We start from the raw sequence: 25,086 nt of genomic DNA, 5'->3' as shown, positions 1-25,086 counted from the left end.
TAGTGTGAGTGTTTTGAAATGAAAACACTGTTTTCAAATGTATCTGGATAAATAGCCTTAAATACACATTTAGTAATCAATGAAACGGCAAACAGGTGTGAAACTCAAATCAGCAAAAGATAGCTAACATAGCAGGGAACATGGGGAAACAGGAACAGAACAAAACCAAACTAAAATACAAATGAACCATTAGAACTTTACTTAACCCTAACAAACAGATAATGTATAAAACTGGGGTCAAACATACTTTTTTTGATTATTTCCTGTTCATGTTCCTGGAATGTGGTGGTAGAGACTGGACTGATAATGGACTGGACACATATACAATGATTTACTCCTAAATATTTACTGATTGCTTAATGCACAGAATTATTTATTCCACATCTAAGAAATGTGACTTATGGCTCTTACAAGAACCATTTATTTTTGCACATTTCAACAGTGAAGGCATTTAGTAAAGTGAACATATTTATTATTAACATGAATATTGTAATATTCATGTTTTATCAATAAACACACATTTATAAAATGTGAAAAGCTTATGCAGCAGCCCTTGCTGGACTTGAACCTTCAACCACAACCACAAAGCTTTAATGTGTTTTCTTTGCTTTGACACTCCAAACAAACAAAACAAAACCCAAAACAGGACAGGGAAATGTTTCATTTCTCAAGGATTCCTGTTGTTAGGGGGGTAACAGCTGTAAGACCCAGGACCAGATATGATGAAAGAAGACCAGGAGTCGTGAGGTTCAATCAAATAAGTATTATATTTACTGCTACATATCACGAGACCTGTACAGAGCATTCAGCGCATACACAAAAGCAGAAGGGAATAGCTGTTCTTCCAAGGTTGTAGAGGGCCTGAGCTCATTATTATCAGGACAGACTACCCAAAACATACTGATAAAACCTTCCCTCCTCAGAAAGAAGTACAGATAATGTTCACTTTATTCTTTAGAGAAATACACATGAAAGATGTACAATTCTGTGAACCAGATCACGTAAGTCACGTAGAGGTTGACCCCTGTAACCTTAACTTGTTCAGCAGAAAACAGACATAGAGTCATCTGATGAGGGTCTTCTTCAGGCATGCCCTATTAGCTGGTTTCCCAATACAAAGAGTCTGTTCTCAAGGTCCTCGTTCAGGGCACTAAAGATTAGTCACAGACACCATAATGCACTTAGAAAGAAACTGGTAGAAATGCTGACAACAATATGATTAAAACTATATGTGAATCACTTATTGAATACAGTAATGATTATATAACTTGATTAGAACTTGTTATAGGAATAACGTAAAAACTAAAAAGGATATATAGATATATTGAAGAGACAAGGGATTCTGACCCCACCCCTTCACTGTTGAAAACACCACTTTAGGCCCCGTGTACACCTGGTATTAAAATGTTGTTCAATCAGATCACAAGTGGACAATGCTAAATACAGGAGTAAACGGGGTCTAAAAAATGATGAGCTTGTACACTTTGGACCACTTCCAGAGGTAGTTGAAAAACACATTTGACCGGATTGCTTTAGTAGTGTTGCTCATGTGGTTGAATATGTTCAAACAGCCACAAAAGACCAACTGCTCTCCGTCTAATGAGCGAATGCCTAAACATTATGGGAAGAGCTCTAGCCAGACGAGATTTAACCTTTGTCTGCAGAAGACTTAATTTTGGTTTGAAGATGAAAAAACATAACAAGCACAATGTTCTCTCAGCATTCCTGATTTCTAACACACACTCACAGTGTTCGGCTGGTCTTGCGTCTGTCAGAGCAGAAAAGAAAGCTGATGCTCTCCGTATGTTTCTCCGACATACTGGCACTGTCAAGATGTCAATACTAAAATGGTAAAGATGTAGCATTAACAGTCTTTTTACAGTATCTGTAGCACAGACTTAATTTAAGACTTGTGTGTTGTTTAACTGACAGTTGCCTTGTTGTGGCATTTGCACACATGATCTCCGAAGAGCTATTGCATCTTGCAAAATTAATGATTATGAATCTGATCAAAATAGATCAGTGCGTTATTATATCTTGTAGAACAAATGCTGCTGCTACTGGTAAATAGAGAGTTATAGAGATAAATAGAGATAATCATGCACTGTTCCGGTTGGGATTCCTTTAGTAGCTCTTATAATCCACTATTACAAACTGGAAATCCTATTGATGTCCCGAGATCAGCAGGGATCAGTGGAAAACTTTTTTGATAAGGGAATTGAGTCTTCCACACCATTCCTCTGTAAGAAAACACACATTTACAGAAGGTTAAAACAAATGTTTTGTTTTTTCCTCAGAGGTTTGCTGAATGCTCTTTATTCTAAAGTAAAACTAAATTATTGGTGTTTCTATGCAATGATTTCTGAATTCAAGAACACTTAGATAGTTCACCCAAATATAAAAATTCTGTCATCATTTACTCACCCTCAAGTTGTTCCAAACCTGCGTTAGTTTCTTTCTTCTGTTGAACACAAAAGATATTTGAAGAATGTTGGTAACCAGACAGCAGCCACGGTCTTCCATAGTAGGAACAAAATACAGTGGAAGTCAAAGGCTACAGTCAATTGTGTGGTTACCAACATTCTCTAATATATTCTTTTGTTCAAAAGAAGAAATTCACACAGGTTTGGAACAACTTGAGGGTGAGTAATTTTCATAATTGGGTTAACTATCCCTTAAAGCCTCATTCAGACTGTCAGTCCAAATCAGATTTTTGTGCATATCCGAATCCGATCATATTTATCAAGTGTGAAAGGCAAAAAAATAATAATCACATGAAATAGGATTTTTACAAATCCATTTTGGCCGACATGGGCAACATTCACACTGTGGTTTGCAATAGAGACATTGTCGTATTTACATGACAATGTTTATCCACTGTGCTGGACTACTGTGTCTTCTGAGGCAGCAGCAGAAAGTTTCCTAAAACAACGTCTGACGTTTACATTTTACGTGGTGTGATAAAGTCACATTTTAATCGGATGAGCGCAAAAATAAGATTTGGACTGACAATCTGAAATCCTAATCAAACCACATTTCTGGAAATCTGTTTCAGTCTGACCGCTCTGATCAGATGTTACGTGGTTTGTCACTTTTGCACGCCACGTAAAACGTGAACGTCAGACATTGTTTTAAAAAACATGCTGGAAGTCACTGCTGAAACAAACTTGTGTTGTTGCAAAATTCCGAACGAACAGAAAATTACAATATAAACGGAGACATGCACTGCGTCTGCAATCAAATACTTCTCTACTATATAGTATGTGAAAAACAGTACGCCAACAAAGCAGTATGTCCGAATTCATAGTATTCGAAAAACAGTAGGCGTAAAGTACCCGGATGAACTACTACTTCCGGTGAGATTCTGAAGTGTGCATACGATGGACCCTTTACTATCCCACTTTACTATGAGGCCACAGGGACGGGTTTGGGAATTGAGGTGAAGGGACATAAAAGACACTGGTAGGTCACATGACAATGACAACATGGCGGATGCAGTCTGTCCGGAATGGTCGCAAAGTAAGTTTGAATTCAAATGTAGTTCCTACTTACATAGAATGTGATTTTACACACAGCTATGCTCTAAAACCGATGGAGACGACAGCACGGAATAAATTCTGTTCGGAATAAATAAAAAAATTCTGCCACTACCGTAGAAGATGCTGTAGCCCAGCGCGACAGATAGACAGTATTTACCACTGACAATATGTAGCCACTGCGCTGGACTACTGCGTCTATCTGTATTGCAATCCTTCTATGTTGCTGTTGTTTATGGAAGAAAAATAATGTCAAATGTTTTTGAAATAAAAAGCCTGTTGAATTGCACTACTTGAAAAAAATAGGCATTGCATTAACCATGCTTGCATTTTAATGCATTGTATTTTTAGGGCTTGCATTTTTATGGGCTGAAATTCAACATGGTTTAAGCTGTGAATATTTCAATTAAAAACATTTCAAACACCTTTTCATTATTAAAAATTCAATAATCCATATTCACCTTTCATATTTCACTTCCAAAATATTCAAACTGTTTAAAAATACAACCTATAATATTCAACAGGCATTTTACGGTCCATTTTATTTCGCTTTGCAAATTCGCTTACACAAATTCAGTGGTTCAAATTCGACACTAAATTCAACATAGACATCCAGGAACTGCAGGAAAAGCAGAAGATTACCGAGTATACTCTCCATCTGCTGTTAGTCAATCTCACCAGCAGGGGGTGCAAAAGCGCGTGTTGTTGACGAAGACCAGCAACAATTAGAACAAGCCATTCATTCCTAAAAGTCATTTACAGCAATGTAAGTGTATTTGTGATTATCATGACGGCTGTTTTATGTTAAATATGTCTTCACGGTTACTTTTCCTGTGTAGCCTACATGCATCTTTCTCTACCGTGAACGAGATTATAATGTTATTCCCCGATGCGGATATACAGATCCATTGTTACATTTTTGAGGTTGACATATTTCTCTTGGTTGTTTAGTTGCCTTAACTTTATACTGTGGTGATGTGCTGCATGCAGGCTATTAGGGTTTCCCTCAATAATTAAAGGGGTGGTTCGGGATTTTTGACATCGGACCTCATTTTTAAGTCAGCCTGGTTGTTATTCATCAGTGGAGACATTTTTTTTTTTTAATTATCCAGTACTTATATTTGGATAGTTAGCCGATGCTAGGCTAGAGCGAGTCAATGGTATATGTGTTAGCCAGCCATTAAAAACCGTTTTACCCACTCCACAGTGCACCAAACGCAAATCAATTATAACACTAGACTATCGATGTATATGTCCGTTGAGAGAATAATGTTAGAAATCAAACTTACCTTTCATCTCAATGATCCCAAAGGAACTAGTTTCTCAGCAGCTGCGGAATTTTACTTTGCTCCGGTTAGTAATGCGGCAAAAAGTAAACAGAACAGAAGCGCACTTGCGTCATGTGTGTACCGGCTCACTCGGTTGCCTAGGTAATCAATATCACTCCGCTGCTGCTGTAGACAAGGCTTATGATTACAGGGAACAAATTATAACTAATGCAATGTGATGAAAGGTAAGTTTGATTTCTAACATTATTCTCTCAACGGACATATACATCGATAGTCTAGTGTAATAATTGATTTGCGTTTGGTGCACTGTGGAGTGGGTAAAACGGTTTTTAATGGCTGGCTAACACATCTACCATTGATTCGCGCTAGCCTAGCATCGGCTAACTATCCAAATATAAGGACTGGATCATTTAAAAAAAAAAAATGTCTCCACTGATGAATAACAACCAGGCTGACTTAAAAATGAGGTCCGATGTCAAAAATCCCGAACCACCCCTTTAAGGATTCCCTTGCTGGACATACAAAACTCAGCTAATATAACTAATACAGTGATATTAAAAACCAAACGCAAGTCCGGCTCTAGATGGACTCAGAATAACGCGCAAAGTTTAATGCTGAGCGTTTCCCAGTGATAGACTGGCATAAAGTTGGCTTGACGTTGGACATTCGCACATTTAGGGACCGTCTCTAAAGTGTAGCCTATACGACATTGGTATACATGTTTCTAACTTCAATAGCATTTGAATAGAACGACTTACAGTCATAAAACCAACTGTAAAGTGTTCATGTAGTGTCAGGCATACTGCGCACCCTTTGGATTTTTGATTCAAATAAATTAAAGTTTTTTATTGAAGTTAGAAACGTGTATAATGTTGTATGCAACTTTGGAGACGGTCCCTAAATGTGCGAATGTCCAATGTCAAGCCAATTTTACATTTATTAGGCTACATTTAGTCATTTAGCAGACGCTTTTATCCAAAGCGATTTACAGTTCAACTAACAATAGGAGGACAACAATATGCAAGTGCTATGACTCTTCCCAGTTTAAACTAATGCAATACACGTAGGCATAGCTTACTATAGCCTACTATACATATATATATACTGTATATACAGTGAGGAAAATAAGTATTTGAACACCCTGCTATTTTGCAAGTTCTCCCACTTGGAAATCATGGAGGGGTCTGAAATTGTCATCGTAGGTGCATGTCCACTGTGAGAGACATAATCTAAAAAAATAAAAATCCAGAAATCACAATATATGATTTTTTAACTATTTATTTGTATGATACAGCTGCAAATAAGTATTTGAACACCTGTCTATCAGCTAGAATTCTGACCCTCAAAGACCTGTTAGTCTGCCTTTAAAATGTCCACCTCCACTCCATTTATTATCCTAAATTAGATGCACCTGTTTGAGGTCGTTAGCTGCATAAAGACACCTGTCCACCCCATACAATCAGTAAGAATCCAACTACTAACATGGCCAAGACCAAAGAGCTGTCCAAAGACACTAGAGACAAAATTGTACACCTCCACAAGGCTGGAAAGGGCTACGGGGAAATTGCCAAGCAGCTTGGTGAAAAAAGGTCCACTGTTGGAGCAATCATTAGAAAATGGAAGAAGCTAAACATGACTGTCAATCTCCCTCGGACTGGGGCTCCATGCAAGATCTCACCTCGTGGGGTCTCAATGATCCTAAGAAAGGTGAGAAATCAGCCCAGAACTATACGGGAGGAGCTGGTCAATGACCTGAAAAGAGCTGGGACCACCGTTTCCAAGGTTACTGTTGGTAATACACTAAAGGCCAATTTATACTTCTGCGTCGGGTGCGCGTAGAAGGTACGGCGTAGCATACGCATTGACGTGTACCATACGTCGTACCCTTCGCCGTACCCTGACGCGCACCTCCTCAAAAATGTAACTACGCGTCGCGGCGACGCGGACCGCAAGATCTGTGATTGGTCGGCTGGATAGCATCGCGTTTCCTCCTACGCATTTCCGGAATGATCTTCTGCACTCTGCACCGCCCGCCCGCCATTTTTAAATTCCGAAGATCAGTGAAGAGCCATGGAAATAGACCAAGTGACCGAGAGATTGCTTGAAGTGCGGAAATACAGCCATCTGTATGACTCCTTCAGTCGCCATTGCTCGTAGAAACCTAAACTCAAAATAGCCGCGAGGAATGTAAACACAGTGGAACTGGAACATTAAAACCCACCCGCGCCAACTAGCGTTTCGGCGGTATAACTGCAGAGCAACACAGACATTCGCAGAAGATGCTCACGACGGCGTCGCCTACGTGCGTAGCCTACGACGTACACTACGGCGTACACTCGACGCAGAAGTATAAATTGGCCTTAAGACGTCATGGTTTGAAATCATGCATGGCACGGAAGGTTCCCCTGCTTAAACCAGCACATGTCAAGGCCCGTCTTAAGTTTGCCAATGACCATTTGGATGATCCAGAGGAGTCATGGGAGAAAGTAATGTGGTCAGATGAGACCAAAATAGAACTTTTTGGTCATAATTCCACTAAACGTGTTTGGAGGAAGAAGAATGATGAGTACCATCCCAAGAACACCATCCCTACTGTGAAGCATGGGGGTGGTAGCATCATGCTTTGGGGGTGTTTTTTGCACATGGGACAGGGTGACTGCACTGTATTAAGGAGAGGATGACCGGGGCCATGTATTGCGAGATTTTGGGGAACAACCTCCTTCCCTCAGTTAGAGCATTGAAGATGGGTCGAGGCTGGGTCTTCCAACATGACAATGACCCGAAGCACACAGCCAGGATAACCAAGGAGTGGCTCTGTAAGAAGCATATCAAGGTTCTGGTGTGGCCAAGCCAGTCTCCAGACCTAAACCCAATAGAGAATCTTTGGAGGGAGCTCAAACTCTGTGTTTCTCATCGACAGCCCAGAAACCTGACTGATCTAGAGAAGATCTGTGTGGAGGAGTGGGCCAAAATCTCTCCTGCAGTGTGTGCAAACCTGGTGAAAAACTACAGGAAACGTTTGACCTCTGTAATTGCAAACAAAGGCTACTGTACCAAATATTAACATTGATTTTCTCAGGTGTTCAAATACTTATTTGCAGCTGTATCATACAAATAGTTTTTTTTTAGATTATGTCTCTCACAGTGGACATGCACCTACGATGACAATTTCAGACCCCTCCATGATTTCTAAGTGGGAGAACTTGCAAAATAGCAGGGTGTTCAAATACTTATTTTCCTCATTGTATATATATATATATATATATATATATATATATATATATATTAACATATTAGTGTTGTCAAAAATATCGATATTTCGATAAATATCGATACTGAAATATCTGAACGGTACCAATAGTAATTTCTCGAAGTATCGATACACCGATACTAGCCGAGCTGTCACTTTCACTTCTCTCCAAAGGCGCGTTGACAAACACCACACGCGCACTCGTCTCATTCGCTGTGTGACTTGTGCGCAGACTGGTGCATAGATATATACACTAGATGTCGCCTTGGCTACTGCAGTTCATTGGAAAGAAACCGTAGCCAAGGCGACATCTAGTGTATATATCTATGCACCAGTCTGCGCACATATCACACAGCAGGATGCGCGCGCGCCCTCAGTTCACTTGGACGTGGCTGTGTTCAAGAGGTAAAAACGATATAAATACTGTTCATTTTCTCACACAAACCGCTCGTTTCGTGTCTTAGGCCATCAATGTGTACTTACGATGGGTAATTGTTTAATTTGGACGACGGGGAATTGTTTTAATTTGGACTCTGTGCATGCTCTTTGAGACAGTGACCATAGACCTGCATTATATGACTGACAGACAAGAACGGTTTGACCTAAAAATATCAAAATTGAAACTACTGCAGAAAAAAAAGACACCTACATCTTGGATGCCCTTGAGGTAAGCTAAAACATACCAAAATTTTATTTCAAAGTGAACTATCCCTTTAAATAGCAAAAGTGAAGTGAATGGGGCCGATCACACCTGATGCCTTTTTTTGCAGTGAGAGGCGCCTATTTTCAATTGGTTTCCTATGGCAGCGAGCGTTCTGCGCGCTGTTTATGTGCCTGCTGCGCCTCGCGTTTTTGAAGTTGAAAAAAAAAAGCAACTCAGAGCGGAAAAAACACCAATCGATTGAATGGAGAGGCGAGCCTTCCGTTTTAGTGATGAAAGCTACAGTTGCTTGAACGCCTGGAGAGTGCGATGATGGAGGATAAACTTGTGGTGCTCTCGCGGGTTACCAGGAGCTTAACGACTTCACGAACTGCAACTACCACAATGTTAACAGAAACTAAATAAAGTTAATAAAAGGCTGATTTGACGTTTACTTGACTGACAGGACAGCTGTTTCAGTGGTTGCCTAGCAACGCAGCGCACTGCTCGTTCTGTGTGACCGCGTTTTCGAACCTGAAAAACGCGTTAGGTGTGATCGGGGCTAATATAGCAAAGCACCTGAAAGACCGACACCCGGATCTATATAAATGATTTCGAGAGGTTGGTAACTCTTCTCATTTTAACATTTCTGGAACATTAACCAGATAAGATGGCCTAGTATTGTTGTTGATATGAGTGTGTGTTGTCTCGTTTTTTCACCGTAATTCTTAAAGTTAATATAATCTGACTGAGGAATCTTAGACAAGTAAATATTTTAACTGTGGTCAAATGTAAATTAACTTGTGCTTATTTAACTTTATTCAAAAAATTATTTAATTCTGCAATTTGCCTTCATTAGCGATTATCATTTGATTACACAGATACTAATTAAACTAAACTGAGCTAGACAATGACATCTCTGAATTCAATAATGAAATGCCTTGTAGAGACAATGGGTAGAAAGCAACCACCAACTAATCTTCTTTTTGAATATTAATTCAAATTCTCTACTTCTCGATGACTGAGGGGGGAAGATTTGTTCAGAACGTCTCATGATCACCACCGGTCTGACTAATTGAAGGAGCCCCCGGCACTAACACATAACTGGTCAATGGCTAGCTTTGTGGCCTACTACGGACTGGTTAAGATAAAGACAGTGTCCGCACATTCCAGAGTCAAATCACCAAGACCAGAGCCATAAGTCACCCATCCCGGTGCCAGAGAGTCTACAAAAGACCCTTCTAATGACCCAACTAACGGAAAAGCTTGTCAATTTAAGGTTTTTAAAAGAAGAATCGACACCAGCAGATGTTACTGAAACCCCCGACAACATTCCTGAACACCTCCTCCTTAAGACCTCTGAACAAACAGAGTTCTGTCTCTTCACCAGAGAACTGATTCTTATCAATAACTATACATAAAATCATTCAAGAACAATTTTCAATGGACTCATGATCAAACAATCATGCAACTACCTAATCCTGGGTTGTTTCCACCACTTATATGCATATTTTAATAAGATAATATGTTTTGATCCCATTTAATTCAGGTAATAGTTATTATATTAACTATTAGAAGGAGTGAATGAATGAAAGTGTGTACTGTTTCATATCAATGCTATCTTACGAACACAACTAGCAAGATGGCTTGAATGATATCGGTGTAATATGTTTTGATCTTTTAATTAGAAATCATGTCTAAACTGTAGCCTCTGTTCTCTCTGCTAGTAAGGAGATCCCAGATAGCGCATGATTTATGACTTTGCAAACAAAGGCAGTGTCTAATTGGTCAGAACTCATCCTGGAGGTTGGACAAACTTTTAGTTTAAAACCTTAGACCCAAAAACAAATCTCTCTCTCTCGCTGCTCTCGCAGCTCTCTCTCTCGAACCGCTCTCTCTCTCTCTATAGGAACCATGTAAACGCGCAAACGAAATAACCCAAATCAAGATCTGAAGAACATGGGTTAAACAGCTTCATTCAAGCCATCATCATCTACTCTCAATTTCCTTTCTTTTCTTAGTTTCATTTCTTTTCCGTTGTGAGTGTCGGTTCTAAGTTAAGTTTTGCGACAAGATTTCGAGCCACGTTTCTTCTGCAAAGCCAGCTTCAAACAAAGACTTTCATTCCGCCAGCACACCACGTGACTGACCACGTGATCCAGACATCAGGCACGAGGAGACCGAACGGACCGGGAAAACCCCTTTCACGCAACAAAAAGGGAATCCCCAAAGGCAAATACGCAAGTAGACTACCTCCAGACTTCTAAGCTGAAACTGGTGTTTTGATAAGGGTAATAACCAGTCTTAAGAAACGATAGAAGGGTTAAATTAATGATTGATGGTTCGTTCAGGTCATGTCTAAGTGTATATGGAATCGTGAGATTTCATCCTTTCACTCTTAAACCCACTCTTTCCTCACTCTATCCCTTTCTGCAACGCGTATGAATGTGTGTGTGTGTGTGCGTGTGTTTGTGTTAGATATTAGCTTTATGTGTTAGTAGCCTATATAATCAATAAAGTATTGTTTGTATTTAAAAGAGATTACTCGTGTGTGCTTATCAGATTTATTGTCTTGAACTTCGATTTAAGTTACCTATGCTTTTACCCTTAATTTACTTCGTAATTTATTGTTAGCTGGGGATTAATTCTTTCTTGGCCAGGAAGATATTATATTTCCTAGAGTTAATACTTGTTTATGCTTTCTGTTCATTGGATGAACTGATGAAATGATCATACTATTGATTCTGCTACAGTAAATTCTGAAAATAATTAAAAATAATTAAAATATTAATTATTGGTCATATTCCGTTATGAACAATAATTAATAATATTTATACGTGGGCGTATAAACGCTACAGCCTTTAACTGAAAATTGAATGTTTAATCTTATTATTATACATTACTGACACTCTATCCTCCAATTTGATACTGTTAAGTGCTTTGACACAATCTGTATTATTAAAAGCACTATATAAATAAAGGTGACTTGACTTGATGTCCATCCAGTGAGCATTGTTTTCACGTGTGATGCACGCACGTTTGCGTTTAAATCTGTTTATCAAATAACGTTAATGTATTAACCAGCATTTATGCTTTTGAACAAGTGCACTACCTCAGGACATTTTTGTTCATGTAAAATATACCTCATTGTCATGTTCTAGACTTGCTATATTTAGCTTTAAAAAAAAAAAAATTAAAAACGTAATATTGTGGCAGTTTTTTTTCTCCGTGGAATCGAAAATGGTATCGAATATCGATATTTTTCAAGGTATCGTATCGAAGTTAGAAATTCTAGTATCGTGACAACACTATCTATCTATATATATATATATATTAGTGGTGGGCCGTTATCGGCGCTAACGTGCTGCGTTAACGCGAGACTCTTATCGCGCGATAAAAAAAATATCGCCGTTAATCTATTCTCCAAGTTGGGTTGGGAGATGGCTCTATACTACCAGAGAATGTCTAATATGGCAAGAAGTTTCACTCTCACTACACTTCCGGCTTCTGAACTGGTTGCAGTTCCACTCTGATTCCATATGAGGGCGCTCACAGGACGAGTGCAGAATGAATGGAGGTCAATGGCGGTATACCCCTCAAAATCCACTTTTCTCAGGATATAATTTTTTGTCTAGTAATTTGAATGTTGTATTCGAAAGGAGATGCAAAGAAATTACACATTGCTGGGTGTTAGATTTTTTAGAGTCACTTATTTGCTTTAAAAAAGTCTTTCAAAATGTCAATGACGTCAGAATGCTGACGTCATTAGCAGAATGCTAGCGTGTTATGGGCAACAACAACTCAACCTGTAAGAAATCAAAACGACATAAGTACTCGTTCATTCAACTTTCGACCTAAAACCCATGTTGAACTTGCAAAATCTACAATCACATCTGAGATTTCTCAACGGCAATCGGGTGAAAGAGACAAATTTAGCCGTCTAGCCCCATTGACTCCCATTCATTTTGCACTCATGGCGAGCGCCCCCAGTGGAACTCTGGTGGTACTACAACCAAAATTCGGTACAATAGGGCTTAATAGGGAGTGGACAGGCTCTCCGTAGACGGGCTCTGATACTACACAAGCTATGATGACGCAATCTACCCGCGGCCACGAGGTAAACCCGGCTGCAACGCATATTCGTCGTCATCTTAAGTAAACACGGCTGAAAGTGAATGCTGGTGAAAAAGATCGGTGCAACATCCATTATTTGGACTTGGTTCGGGTTTAAGCCGTCAGACGAGCAGCAGCAAACTAAATACAGAGTGTGTGGGGTAACAGTTCGGTAAGTTAACACACGACTAATCTGTTCGACCACCTCAAATTCAAAACGAAACATGATATCACTGAATACCAGCGCGCGCGTATTATTCCCATTCCAATATATCTTAGTGGTGTAGCACATAATCTCGATTTTAAGAATCGTTGTTGTGTTTCTTTTTAACTGAAAAGACATCAGTTAGACAATATTCTAATTTTAAATTTGGGGTTTCATAAGCTCCAAGCCATAATAAACATTAGGCCTACTTAAGTCTCTGCAGCTAGTGTACTTAAATTTTATTTATCTGCAAAATTATGTTGTATACTTACAGTTTTGCACAATATATGTTCTCAAAACTACATTCACCCTTTAAAAAAAATACATTTAGCAGTTGTTTAGCATGGGTCTGTGTAATCTGTTCTGAAATGGTTTTATTATAATATACTGTATATCGTTATCGCAAGAGGCTGCAATGTATATCACAATATAGATTTTAGGCCATATCGCCCATCCCTAATTGATAGCCTATAGTAGTTGATAATAACATAGGCCTACCTAATGTTGCCTATGGACGGTAACAGTACAGTAGTAACCTTTTACAGTCTATGAGTAGAACAGCTTTCTCAAGCAGTTTGTGATGCATTTTGGAAACAGGAGATGAGCCCCTGGTCTAATGCGCCACCTGGCTTGAGAAACCCGTTCTCAAAGACTTACTTTTATAGTCATTATTTGGGTAGCACACATATTCTGAATGCCTTCGGCAGAATTCAAATGAGCCATTTTAATCTAGATTAATCTAGATTAATTTCAAAATTAATCTAGATTTAAAAAAATGAATCTATGCCCACCTCTAATATATATATATATATATATAGAGAGAGAGAGAGAGAGAGAGAGAGAGAGAGAGAGAAGAGAAAATAAAGTGTTAGTATTAATTGATCAAGTGTTGATTTTGTGCCAGTATATCACTGGGAAACGCTCAGCATGAAACTTTGCGCGTTAAGTTCATATTCTTAGTCCATCTGCTTGCCTACATCTCCAATAAGGTGCGAGTTTGGTATTTTATATCACTGTATTAGTCCATAAAGCTACGTTAAGCGTTTTGTCCCGACGGAAGGGGAATCCTTGAGTATGAGGTATTGAGGGAAACCGATTATAATCCCGTTCATTGTAGAGAAAGCTGATGACATGTAGGCTTCACAGGGAAAGTAACAATGAAGTTATTGAATGAAACATAAGCACAGCTTTTGTGTCTTTATCATCTTTTCCGCATATATACTGACACAGATAATCATTTTCATTTTATGAATGAATGGCTTGTTCTAACTGTTGCTGGTCTTCGTCAACAACACACGCTTTTGCACCCCCTGCTGGTGAGATTGACTAACAGCAGATGGAGAGTATGCTCGGCAATCTACTGCTTTTCCTGCAGTTCCTGGATGTCTATGTTGAATTTACTGTTGAACTTGAACCACTGAATTTGTGGAAGCGAATTTGCAAAGCGAAATAAAATGGACCGAAAAATGCCTGTTGAATATTATAGGTTGTATTTTTAAACAGTTTGAATATTTTGGAAGTGAAATATGAAAGGTGAATATGGATTACTGAATTTTTAATAATGAAAATGTGTTTGAAATGTTTTTAATTGAAATATTCACAGCTTAAATATTCAACCATGTTGAATTTCAGCCCATAAAAAAGCAAGCCATAAAAATACAATGCATTAAAATGCAAGCATGGTTAATGTAATGCCTATTTTTTTCAAGTAGTGCAATTCAACAGGCTTTTTATTTCAAAAACATTTGACATTATTTTTCTTCCATAGTTGTTGTTTTTGGCGCATGCCTACCAATGCAATGCATATATTCAGGAAAACAAAAGAGCGCCACAGGACACACAAATCGGATCTGAACAGTTGCAATACTGGACAGTCAATAATTTAGATAATTTTTTAATCTGAAAATAATCAGATTTGAACTAACAGTGTGAACGTAGCTTTAGACTTGTGAGAATTGCAGATCTCACAAATCAGAATCTGTTGTAAATTCAGTTTTTATTTTATTTATTTTTTAGACAGACGGGGTGCACATCTTACCTCATCAGGATTGTTCTGCCTCGTGACGCCTGTATAAACAATAACAAGAAAACTTGATTAACTCAGATTACTATGGTTAATTTGAATAAAAACACACACATTTTTAAAGATTTTTTTGCTCAATAAATCTCATATCTCCATCCTGTCAAATCAGCTGTATAAAATACTTGCCATATTTTCCTGCTTGTGTAGATTTCCTGTGGCGAGAGTAAATCACAGCAGCAGCTGCAGCCACGACCAGCAGAACAGCAGCACATATTCCTGCTACAGCTCCTGAAGACACACCTGAATCTGGAACAGCGAAACACACAGTCATTATTACCAGAGCTTGACTAAAAATCTACTTTAAAGGGATACTCCACTTTTTTCGGAAATATGCTCATTTTACATCTCCCCCAGAGTTAAACAGTTGAGTTTTACCGTTTTAGAATCCATTCAGCCGAACTCCGGGTCTGACGGTACCACTTTTAGCATAGCTTAGCACAGATCATTGATTCTGATGAGTCCAGTAGCATTTCTTTCAAAATGACCAAAGAGTTTCAATATTTTTCCTATTTAAAACTTGACTCTTCTGTAGTTAAACCGTGTACTAAGATCGACGGAAAATGAAAAGTTGCGATTTTTTAAGCCTATATGACTAGGAACTACTCTCATTCCGGCGTAATAATCAAGGAACTGTGCGGCTGTACCATGAGTGCAGCAGGCGTAATGATATGACGCAGCGCCTGAAAATAGGTCTAATAGGTTAGACAAACTTAGTCCCGGTCACGTTGGAAGAAGTTACCGAGCTGGGGACTATTTTCAGGCGCTGCGTCATATCATTACGCCTGCTGCACTCATGGTACAGCCACACAGTTCCTTGATTATTACGCCGGAATGAGAGTAGTTCCTAGCCATATAGGCTTAGAAAATCGCAACTTTTCATTTTCCGTCGATCTTAGTACACGGTTTAACTACAGAAGAGTCAAGTTTTAAATAGGAAAAATATTGAAACTCTTTGGTCATTTTGAAAGAAATGCTACTGGACTAATCAGAATCAATGATCTGTGCTAAGCTATGCTAAAAGTGGTACCGTCAGACCCGGAGTTCGGCTGAATGGATTCTAAAACGGTAAAACTCAACTGTTTAACTCTGGGGGAGATGTAAAATGAGCTTATTTCCGAAAAAAGTGGAGTATCCCTTTAACAACATACTTTTGACTGATATTTATACCCGTCTTATTTGGTCATCAGTGTGATGGTAATTCACTTTATAAATGGCGTCATCTGGTGATATTTTTTTTTTCATGAAACTGTGTGTTTACAGGAAAACTGACAAATATTTTGCATTTTTCTTATTAACAATACTTAACAATTGCAAAATTCATAATGTAAACAAAACTCAATGTATCGAGAAGACAATAGAAATGGTCTCAGTTATATTTTAATATTGAGTCAAATCTCAACTTTTCTAACAGCCACCAGTGAACATGTACAGGGTTGATTTACAGTAAATATTTCAATCGGTTTCCTAAAACTTGACTACTGACTACATGATACTCACCAGTGACATTAACACCGAAACTCTTAATGCTGACATTCACATTGAAGCTCCTTCTGATGCTGAATCTGCTGCTGTTGATCAGTAGTTTATTGCTGGTGATAATCCGTAGTTGATATTCTCCAGAGTCTGTGTTTCTGGTGTTTGTTATGGTCAGAGATCCAGTCTGATGATCCAGCTTCAGTCTGTCTCTGAATCTCTCTTCACACTGATCATCTGTACAGATTGTAATGGAAAATTTAGATTTTCATTGATTTGCAGTATTGATTTTCATTTACTTTCAGTAAAACATTGAAATGACCCTTGCTGGACAGTACGTGGTCTGGCAACTGTTAACTAATGTGTGTGTGTTTCTCTTAATACTGGGTAACAGGTGAAACGTCAGGAGGAGGCAGATTGATAGGCAGAACCCTATGGTCAGAGGTCGTCCAATTTAGAACTTGTGAGTTTGTAAGAATAAACTCAGCAGGATTAGGTCACTAGCAGAGAAACCTCTCCTTGTTTAGATAATGGCCTGTAAGCAGAAGACCTTGAAAGCAGTATAAAGGCTCTTCTGCCCTCCCTCTCGGCTTCGCACTTGTTTCACAGACTGTACTACTGTGACTTCTGTGTGGGAAACTGGGCCTTCTTGCAAGAATAAAATACTTTTTGAATGATCATTTGATTCAGAGTGTCTCTAACGCAGTGATGATGATGTTAATGAATATTTTTGCCACAACAAGATCTTACTCTGATTTCCAGTGATGTCAGCAATGAGAATGTCATTAAAATACCACATCATCAAAGCATTTGGGTTTTTTGTTACACCAGGATCAAAAGTAACAGATTCTCCCTCCTTCACTGACTTAATTTCATCTCGTTCAGCAGCAGAAACACCTGAAACACAAACCAACAGATGTTGGAGGATCTATTTGCTGAGAAAAGTCTACAACAATATAACTGAAATATTGATTATAATACAAAAAATACATGAAAAATGACATTATATGTTTTCTCAACTTTCAGTCTAAAAAGCAAAATTTTACCAATAAATGATGTGCTAATGTCCTATAAAAAACATATTTCCTGGAGAACTAAAACCCAATAATTATGAAATAATAGATGCATTTAAATAGATCATAAGAAAGGATGATCTGGGATTAAATGATGAGAAAACGTCTTCTTCACCAGAATAAAACTAACTGATAAAACTAATGGATCACCAACTGAAAGATATTCGTTTTAAAACATTCTGTTCTGTTTAATAATGCAGGTAAAGAGAAAAAGCAACTCTGAATGTCACTCTTATAATAAACACGATGTGATTTAAACACATATAACCTTTTTTGTTCAATTAAATGCTTTTAAACATTCATTAAATGACTCACCACGAACAGAAATATTGAAAATGTTTTCACTGGTCTTGCCACTGTTGATGATCTCTAGAATATAAAGTCCAGAGTCTGTGTTTCTGATGTTTGTGATGGTCAGAGATCCAGTCTGATGATCCAGCTTCAGTCTGTCTCTGAATCTCTCAGTACCTTCATTACACTGAACATCTGTACAGATGAAACTGAGATCTCCAGTGATTTGAGCTACACGAGTGTCCTTAAAATACCATTTAATGTCTTCTTGTTGGTTTGTTTGAACACCAGTGTTTAGAGTGACTGAATCTCCCTCCATCACAGACACTGGCACTTCATCTGCACCAACACCAGACGCACCTGAAGAAGAAATTAACAGTTCATTATAAACCAAACAAAACTACACAGCACACAAAAAAGGGCTGTTAAAAGGTTTTTTTTTCTCAAGATCATAAAGATTGTGAATAGAGAAATATGTCTGGATTCATAATGTAACATGCAAACAAACATCAGAAGAACATCATTGATTTACACATTCACTCATCAGACAAACATACATGAGACTCACGGACAATCTTAATGTACATCATTCAAACTCACATTCTGATATTAACGGCTTTCCATAAACATATATTTGTGGATTCATACAACCAATTTTCATAGATTCATATAGACCATTTCCCAAAAATTATAGATAAATATTATCCATTAAAACATTTGGTGCTATTAATCGGAAAATATTGCTTTAAAATGATAAAATTACACTCAATGTACATTGATAAATTTATAGTGATTTAAAAGATTTCAAGTTTCAAGAAGAGAGCAATCTTTTACTAAGAGAACAATGCTCTAGGAGCAGCAGTGAGCACGTGGGATAAATTGCGTAGCCAACTAGCCATGGATACAATCTTCTGCCAAATTCATTTTTATGGTTGACTAGAACAGAGATTGTAACATAAAATGTCTTACCATGTGCGAGTAAAAACAACACTGTGCAAATGCAATATTTTGCGTTCATGTTTTACATGCACAGTTGTCCCAGCCACTTACGGTACTGATCACACTTCTGTCGCGCAGCACTCCACTATATTCCTATGTCAAGCGACTTTGACGCGTCCTTAAAGCATTCCGGGAAGGCGGCGCTTCATTTGGAAAATTATCGTTTAGACTGAAAATGAATGAATACATGACAATCACGTGTCGTTATTGTTCTTCTGCTTCTTCTTTGGCGGTTGGCAAACCAGCTCGAGGTTCATTTCCGCCACCTATACGCTGACTTCACGCAGCCGCCATTTTGAAATCGAAAGTGAGGCTCCGGTGGGAAGAACCCCGGAAGTAAAGATAAACAACAATGCCTTGGATTACCAACCTAAAGCTGCTGCCGCGATTTATACTATTGGATGTTACTATTCAATATAGGATATGTATATAGTTCATTCCTGCTTCTTTTTTTACATTCTGAATTATATATAAAAAAAATATTTTATTTATAAATGAATTTCACTGTATATAGTCTAAAGTATGAAAGAAATGTATGTACATTTTTAGAATTGACACACCATCATTAAACACAACAATACGCCATCGCATTCACGACTCTCCTGTGATTAAAGGCGACACTTCCGGTTTTCTTCCCACTGGAGCCTCGCTTTCGATTTCAGAATAACGGCTGCGTGAAATCAGCGTATTGGGATGGAGTGTGAAGCCTCGATAAACGAAAGGAATAATTAAATGAGAAGAAAAAAATACGAAAAATAAAACTATATCCTTCTGATCAAATCTGTAGATCTCATAATATTATTATCTAATATTTTAGAAGAATATCATAGACCCTTAATGTTTCTGTGCATTCTGAAATATATCGTGAACTGTAATGGCATTGATTTCCATATCTCTTTGGAGTTTTTCAACAAGCTGATTTCTTGCTCTTTTATAGCTTTGCCTCACAGTGTAAAATCACATGTTCTGTTTCTGTTATTCTAACTGTTATTCTGCAGCAGTCTGTCTCATCATTTCCTATAATATGCAGTGAATGATGAAGGTTAGTGCAGGGCCGTTTTAAGGGATTTGGGGACCCCAAGCAAAATGGACATTAAATTCGATAAACAGTGATTCTGGAACAGATCTGCGTCTTCCTTATCCCGTTAAAAAACATATTATAGTATGTAACCATATTCCGTCTGTTCGAAAAAAAAGTTGCACTAACTGTTTGTTACAAGCAGCATTTGCCGTCAGGCAGGTAGCTAACATAAACATATTTTTGCTAGCCTACCTGCTGCAAAATTACACCATGTGTACAAGACAAGTAGAGCTATTTTATCCAGTGTAATTTATCACTTACCACCAGGGGCGATTCTAGGATTTTCATTTTAGGGGTGCTCAGCCCCCAATGAGGGTATGATTTAAAAAAAAAAAAGTTAGTTTATGGTCTAATGCGCATTATTAACTAGTTTCATTCATTCATCCATTAACATGGATATGGCAGGGTTTTATAATCACTGAGGTACCGAATGTGCGGTATTTAGGGGGGTTCGGGGGCATGCTCCCCCGAGAAAATTTTGATTTCTCTGATCTACATATGTGCATTTTAAGATGTTTTGAAGGCCAAAAAAATTGAATAACAACAGCTTTAAAACCATGTGCGGGCAGCTGTTTATTTTTCTCACCTCATCAGCATCACACTCTTTTTCTCTTTGTTTTTCTCTTGCTCTGTCTTTTCCCCTCCTAAAGCTGAGCTTTGACTGATATAGGCTTTTCATTTTTGTCTGTCAGTGAAGAAAGTAAACATAGGGTCAACTGATAGGTTGATTCATGAATCATTTTCTCAGACAAAGCTACCAGGAAAGCTAGGTTTATTAAATTCATTCACAATATGTACACATTCATTATTGATCTAGGCCTAATACATGGCCGTTGACAGGGCTTTATAATCAAATGGCGCGTTTCCACCGAGCGGTACGGTACGGTACGGTACGGGTCGGTACCCTTTTATTTGCGTTTCCACTGCCAAAAGTTGAGAATGGTACCAAAAAGCCGAACCGTACCGTACCACTTTTTGGGTACCCTTCCGTTGGGGTACCTAGCACAGTGGTACGGTACTAAAAGGTGGAGCTAGACTCACTGCAGGACGTTGATTGGTTGACAGAGAATCGTCACTTGCGCGTGCTACGAGGGGAATGACAACATAAGAAGCGCCATTTTTTTATATACAGTTTAATATAATATACTGTTACTGTGTCACGAAATGTAATTTTAAGAGTTTTTCAGGCGAGAATGTAGTTGTTTAAAGCTCTAATCTGTGGTTTATTTATAAAGATGATTTGTTTTTCCCCGGTTGTGAGATCCATGCGATCAGCGGGCGCTCGGCGCTCATGTTTCCCGGCTGGATGAGCCTTTCCTCGGCTAAGTTAGTTCTTCTGACGTTCGCCGATGACTCCGACGGTAGTGGTTAAACATGAGATATAATTCGTCTTGTGCAGACCTAACGGGCGATCTTTGGTCTCGTGAATATATAATTCGTTCCCTGTCAATCGTTTTGACTGAGGGCTAAGTTTAGTTTCATATTATAGGCTATTTGTATTTAACTTTACTGTTGTAATGTTAGACTAGCGCAGCATTTGGACATTTGACTGAATTGTTTGCTTTATTTCTTATTGTATAGCTTCTTGTACCTTTTACTTAAACTTTTATATTGGCTATTATTGATAAAACTGAAATTTTACAAAAAGAAATATGGTTTCTTGTCATTTTCTTATTACAAGATTATCACTGATGTTTATTGCAACATTTGTACAAATGCATATATTGCCTGTAATGTGTAATTTTTTTTATTATTTAAACGAAAAGAGGTAACGTTAGGGTTGTGTTTTAAATCGTTTTGTTATAAATAGAATAACGTATAACGTGCAGTGAATAATCAATATGCGTTGCGCATGAACCACATTTGTGTCCCTATAATGTTTAATTTATTTAAATGAAAACGAAAAGAGGCAGAGTAGTGTTTTATAACATATTTCGTTTTATTGTTGCTTAAATTTGTACATACAGAGTAACAGAGATAACCGGAGTAGCAGAGCGAGCTGAGTGACGCTTTTAAGAACGCGCTGTACCATGTGCATGTAGGAGTGAGTCGCACATGGCAAGTACAAACTTTGCGTACTTAATATTGAGAAAAGCCTAATGTCGGCGCTTGTCTTCTTGTGACAAACATGTCGAGGAGCAAGAACAAGATCTGCTGTATGTCATCCATTGTAGTTTACTATGTTCTTCTTCGCGCGAAAATTACGTCGATCGAAACACCACGCCTATCAAGTAAGGGTACTGTTGGCAGTGGAAACGCTAGCCAGATCATGGTTAACAGACCCGAACCGTACCGTACTGTACCGTACCGTACTGTACTGCTCAGTGGAAACGAGCCAAAAGAGGTCATAAATTTGAGGTTGTTATGGGGTTAAACATTTTTATTTCTCTGATATGTGCATTTCAAGACGTTTGAGGCCAAAAAAGGATAAGAAATAGATTTAAAACCTGCTCTCTCCTCATCTCCATTACTCTGTCTTTTTCTCTCAGTCTCCTGATCTTGCCCTGTCTCTTCCCCTCTAAAGCTGAACTTTTTTAATTTACTGAAGGCTACAAATTGTATTATATTAATTCTCAACATGTACACATGCATTATTAATCTTGTGCCTATGAAAACGGCTTTGTTAATGTTTCTTGTCCCCTCACAATGACATAATTACACGTTATAGGCCTATTTTCAGCTCAAAATGGCGAAATTAGACAAAGGTTTATTAGTTTTCTAATTATTTTTGTCATTCGTTTAACATTTATGACCTAAAAAACTGTCAAATATAAAATGTTTAGTTTAGCTACTTACATCTTCTTAACTCGCACTTGACCGTAAACTGAAGCGTCAGTCGTGCTGCTAAAATTCGCGCTCAGCAGCTTCTGTGAACATAAAGCCCGCCTACTTTGATTTGATTGGTCATCTCAAATATTCTGACATTGACGAGAAGTGAAAGACCAATGAGGCTCAGATGAACAAACACACACACACGCGCGCCTCTGTTTCTGACCTGCGCTCTGCTTGGCGCTGCTGCGGATTGAAGATGAAGAACATTATTTAACCTTGTCAAAGACAAAAAAAAAATATATATTTTTTTTTAGAATAACAACATTTCTTACTCCAAGTTTTAGGGGTGCTGAGCTCCTTTTTAGGGGTGCTGAAGCACCCCTAAAAAGGGGCTAGCCTCGCCCATGCTTACCACTATCTTGTTTTACCTTTCTCTTCTTTCTTTTCTGGCTTCCTGAATCATAATTCCGCTTCATGATGACTACCGAGGTTTTGTATTTTGCCGGTGTTACGGATCAACTGGGGATCATGTTAACTGGGGACGCGCGCGTGCACGCAGATAGTTTTACCTGGATTTCCAGCAGATGTTGAACGGTGACAGATTCGTCACAGCGAATCTTTCACTGAGCAGATTTAAAAGCTTTCCACGTTATTGGTAAATGTTTGTATCATATTAGGACACTGTTGTTTACTCTGTCGCTGCTCCGCTGAATGTTTCAGACGCATTTAAGGGAAGTTTTAATGTGTATTAATTTCACGACACAGACCACGCCCACATTATTTTGTTACTCGTTTCAATGAAATTGAATATCTGATGACAACTGTTAGTACATTAAATAAATTATGCTATTGACATTGTGTCTTTGCAGTGCATATATATTCACAGATTATTGTTATGATGCCAATTTGTGGCTTAATTTAAATTGAGCAGCAATACTGCTGTGGTAAAAGGGATGTCAAGCATTTATTTATTATTTATTTTAATGTTACTGAGGAGGAATGAGTTAAAGCATAAAGCATACAGTAGGCTACACTCCATAAATGTTCCTAAAGAGTGTTGAAAATTGAGAAGCCATAGTTTATGGATCCAGTGAATTACCCACAGCATTTATTCAAGGGAATGTTCAACAAACATATTCATTAGCTAACAGGTATTAAAGTAAAAAAGAAAAGAAAAAAAGGAAAAAAATAGGCAAATGTGCATGCATGCAGGACAGCTGTATTTGCCAACAGTGGAAGATCTGACCATACAGTCCCACCTTCCACATTCTGAACATTCAATCTAAAGAAGGGAGAACAAACTATAGACTTAAGTTACATGTTAATGAAGAACAGTTACTTGTTTTGCAATGTATATGTATACATTTGTCTTACCCATTGGCCAGTTTGGCCTTCATACCTATTCTGCTCTCCATCTAATGTAATCATGTTATATTAGTAAATAAATGTCACAGTTGTATTATCTTTTTAAGAACAATTTAACACATCATCACCCTTCATTGTGAAATTTTCACATCTCCTCTTTATATAATCACGCTCCTTTCTTGAGCAGCGATCGGGATATTGGTTATCCTGCAAAGTTTTTGATTTGTCTAACTTTAATTGCATCCATTTGCTGTGGCAGTATATGGCCTAACAACAATGACACTTCATTTATAGACCTTTTAATCTGTTCCTAATGGTTAGCAGACAACAATAATGAAAGCACATGATGTAATGAATAACAAGTAAAGAGAATATGTTAATGAGATTCATGGTACCAGTCAAATGAAGAGAACTGGCATAATTTAAATTTATATTACATAAAAAGATTGTGTCATATTTCTTTTGTTAAAGAGGTCAGCAAAAAAGTAAACAATAAAGCATTTCCTATTGTTTTAGAGAGGGTCAAGCTATTCGTGTGAGGTGACAAATGATTAAGAGGTTAGTGACAGTAGGTCTATAAGAATATTAGCCATAGAGAATATCAGTATATATTTGTAATAATTCATTATCACTATATCATTTTGCTTATTTCAGTAATACAATTTGTGGTTGCCTTTAAGGTGGACTTTAATCACTAAAGACAAAGTGTTTTCTACATGTCCAATACAAGACATATACACAACATTCAAGTTCATGCTCCTGAGCATAATGTACATTTACACATTTGGCAGACACTTCTATCCAAAGTGACTTACATCGCGTTTCAAAGTACACCTTCACATTTATCAGTTCTTGCTTTTTCTGGGAATCGAACCCATGACTTTGGCGTTGTAAGCACCAACGCTCTATTGTTTGA

At 38.0% G+C, this 25,086-nt stretch overlaps 1 protein-coding gene across 4 annotated transcripts; it reads right to left on the bottom strand.

Annotated features, from left to right (window-relative positions):
* Window positions 1-748: 748 nt before the first annotated feature.
* On the bottom strand, window positions 749-23,535 carry LOC311085762 (uncharacterized protein). 4 transcript variants are annotated; one of them, XR_014606931.1, is made up of 8 exons: window positions 18,923-19,269; window positions 17,978-18,313; window positions 17,340-17,486; window positions 16,614-16,826; window positions 15,243-15,362; window positions 15,072-15,100; window positions 1,748-2,240; window positions 749-1,150 (listed from the first exon to the last, which is right to left on the bottom strand). XR_014606931.1 is itself a non-coding variant. In XM_084118386.1 (7 exons), exons 1-7 carry the CDS (start codon window positions 23,279-23,281, stop codon window positions 2,181-2,183), a joined length of 969 nt encoding a protein of 322 aa, XP_083974512.1. In that variant the 5' UTR covers window positions 23,282-23,535; the 3' UTR covers window positions 749-2,180. The 4 variants fall into 4 exon arrangements, 3 of the variants coding, with proteins under 3 accessions (XP_083974512.1, XP_083974513.1, XP_083974514.1); XM_084118386.1 differs by lacking the exon at window positions 18,923-19,269 and adding an exon at window positions 23,218-23,535 and having other exon boundaries at window positions 749-2,240; XM_084118387.1 differs by having other exon boundaries at window positions 749-2,240.
* Between the last annotated feature and the right edge of the window lie 1,551 nt (window positions 23,536-25,086).

Source organism: Abramis brama (genome assembly GCF_963993115.1).
Source record: "Abramis brama genome assembly, chromosome: 6".
Lineage (NCBI taxonomy): Eukaryota > Metazoa > Chordata > Actinopteri > Cypriniformes > Leuciscidae > Abramis > Abramis brama.
Note: the sequence above shows the minus strand (reverse complement) of the source record. Positions and strands in the feature narration are given on the sequence as shown.

Bases quoted from the DNA above. Each gene is read 5' to 3' on its own strand.
- LOC311085762 (XM_084118386.1), bottom strand. From the start codon at position 23,281: ATGAAGCGGAATTATGATTCAGGAAGCCAGAAAAGAAAGAAGAGAAAG. The intron at 15,101-15,242 runs GCAAGTATTTTA...TTGTTTATACAG, and splicing joins TACACAAGCAGGAAAATATG to GCGTCACGAGGCAGAACAAT. The intron at 2,241-15,071 runs GTAAGATGTGCA...GTTTTCTTACAG, and splicing joins GGCAGAACAATCCTGATGAG to AGGAATGGTGTGGAAGACTC.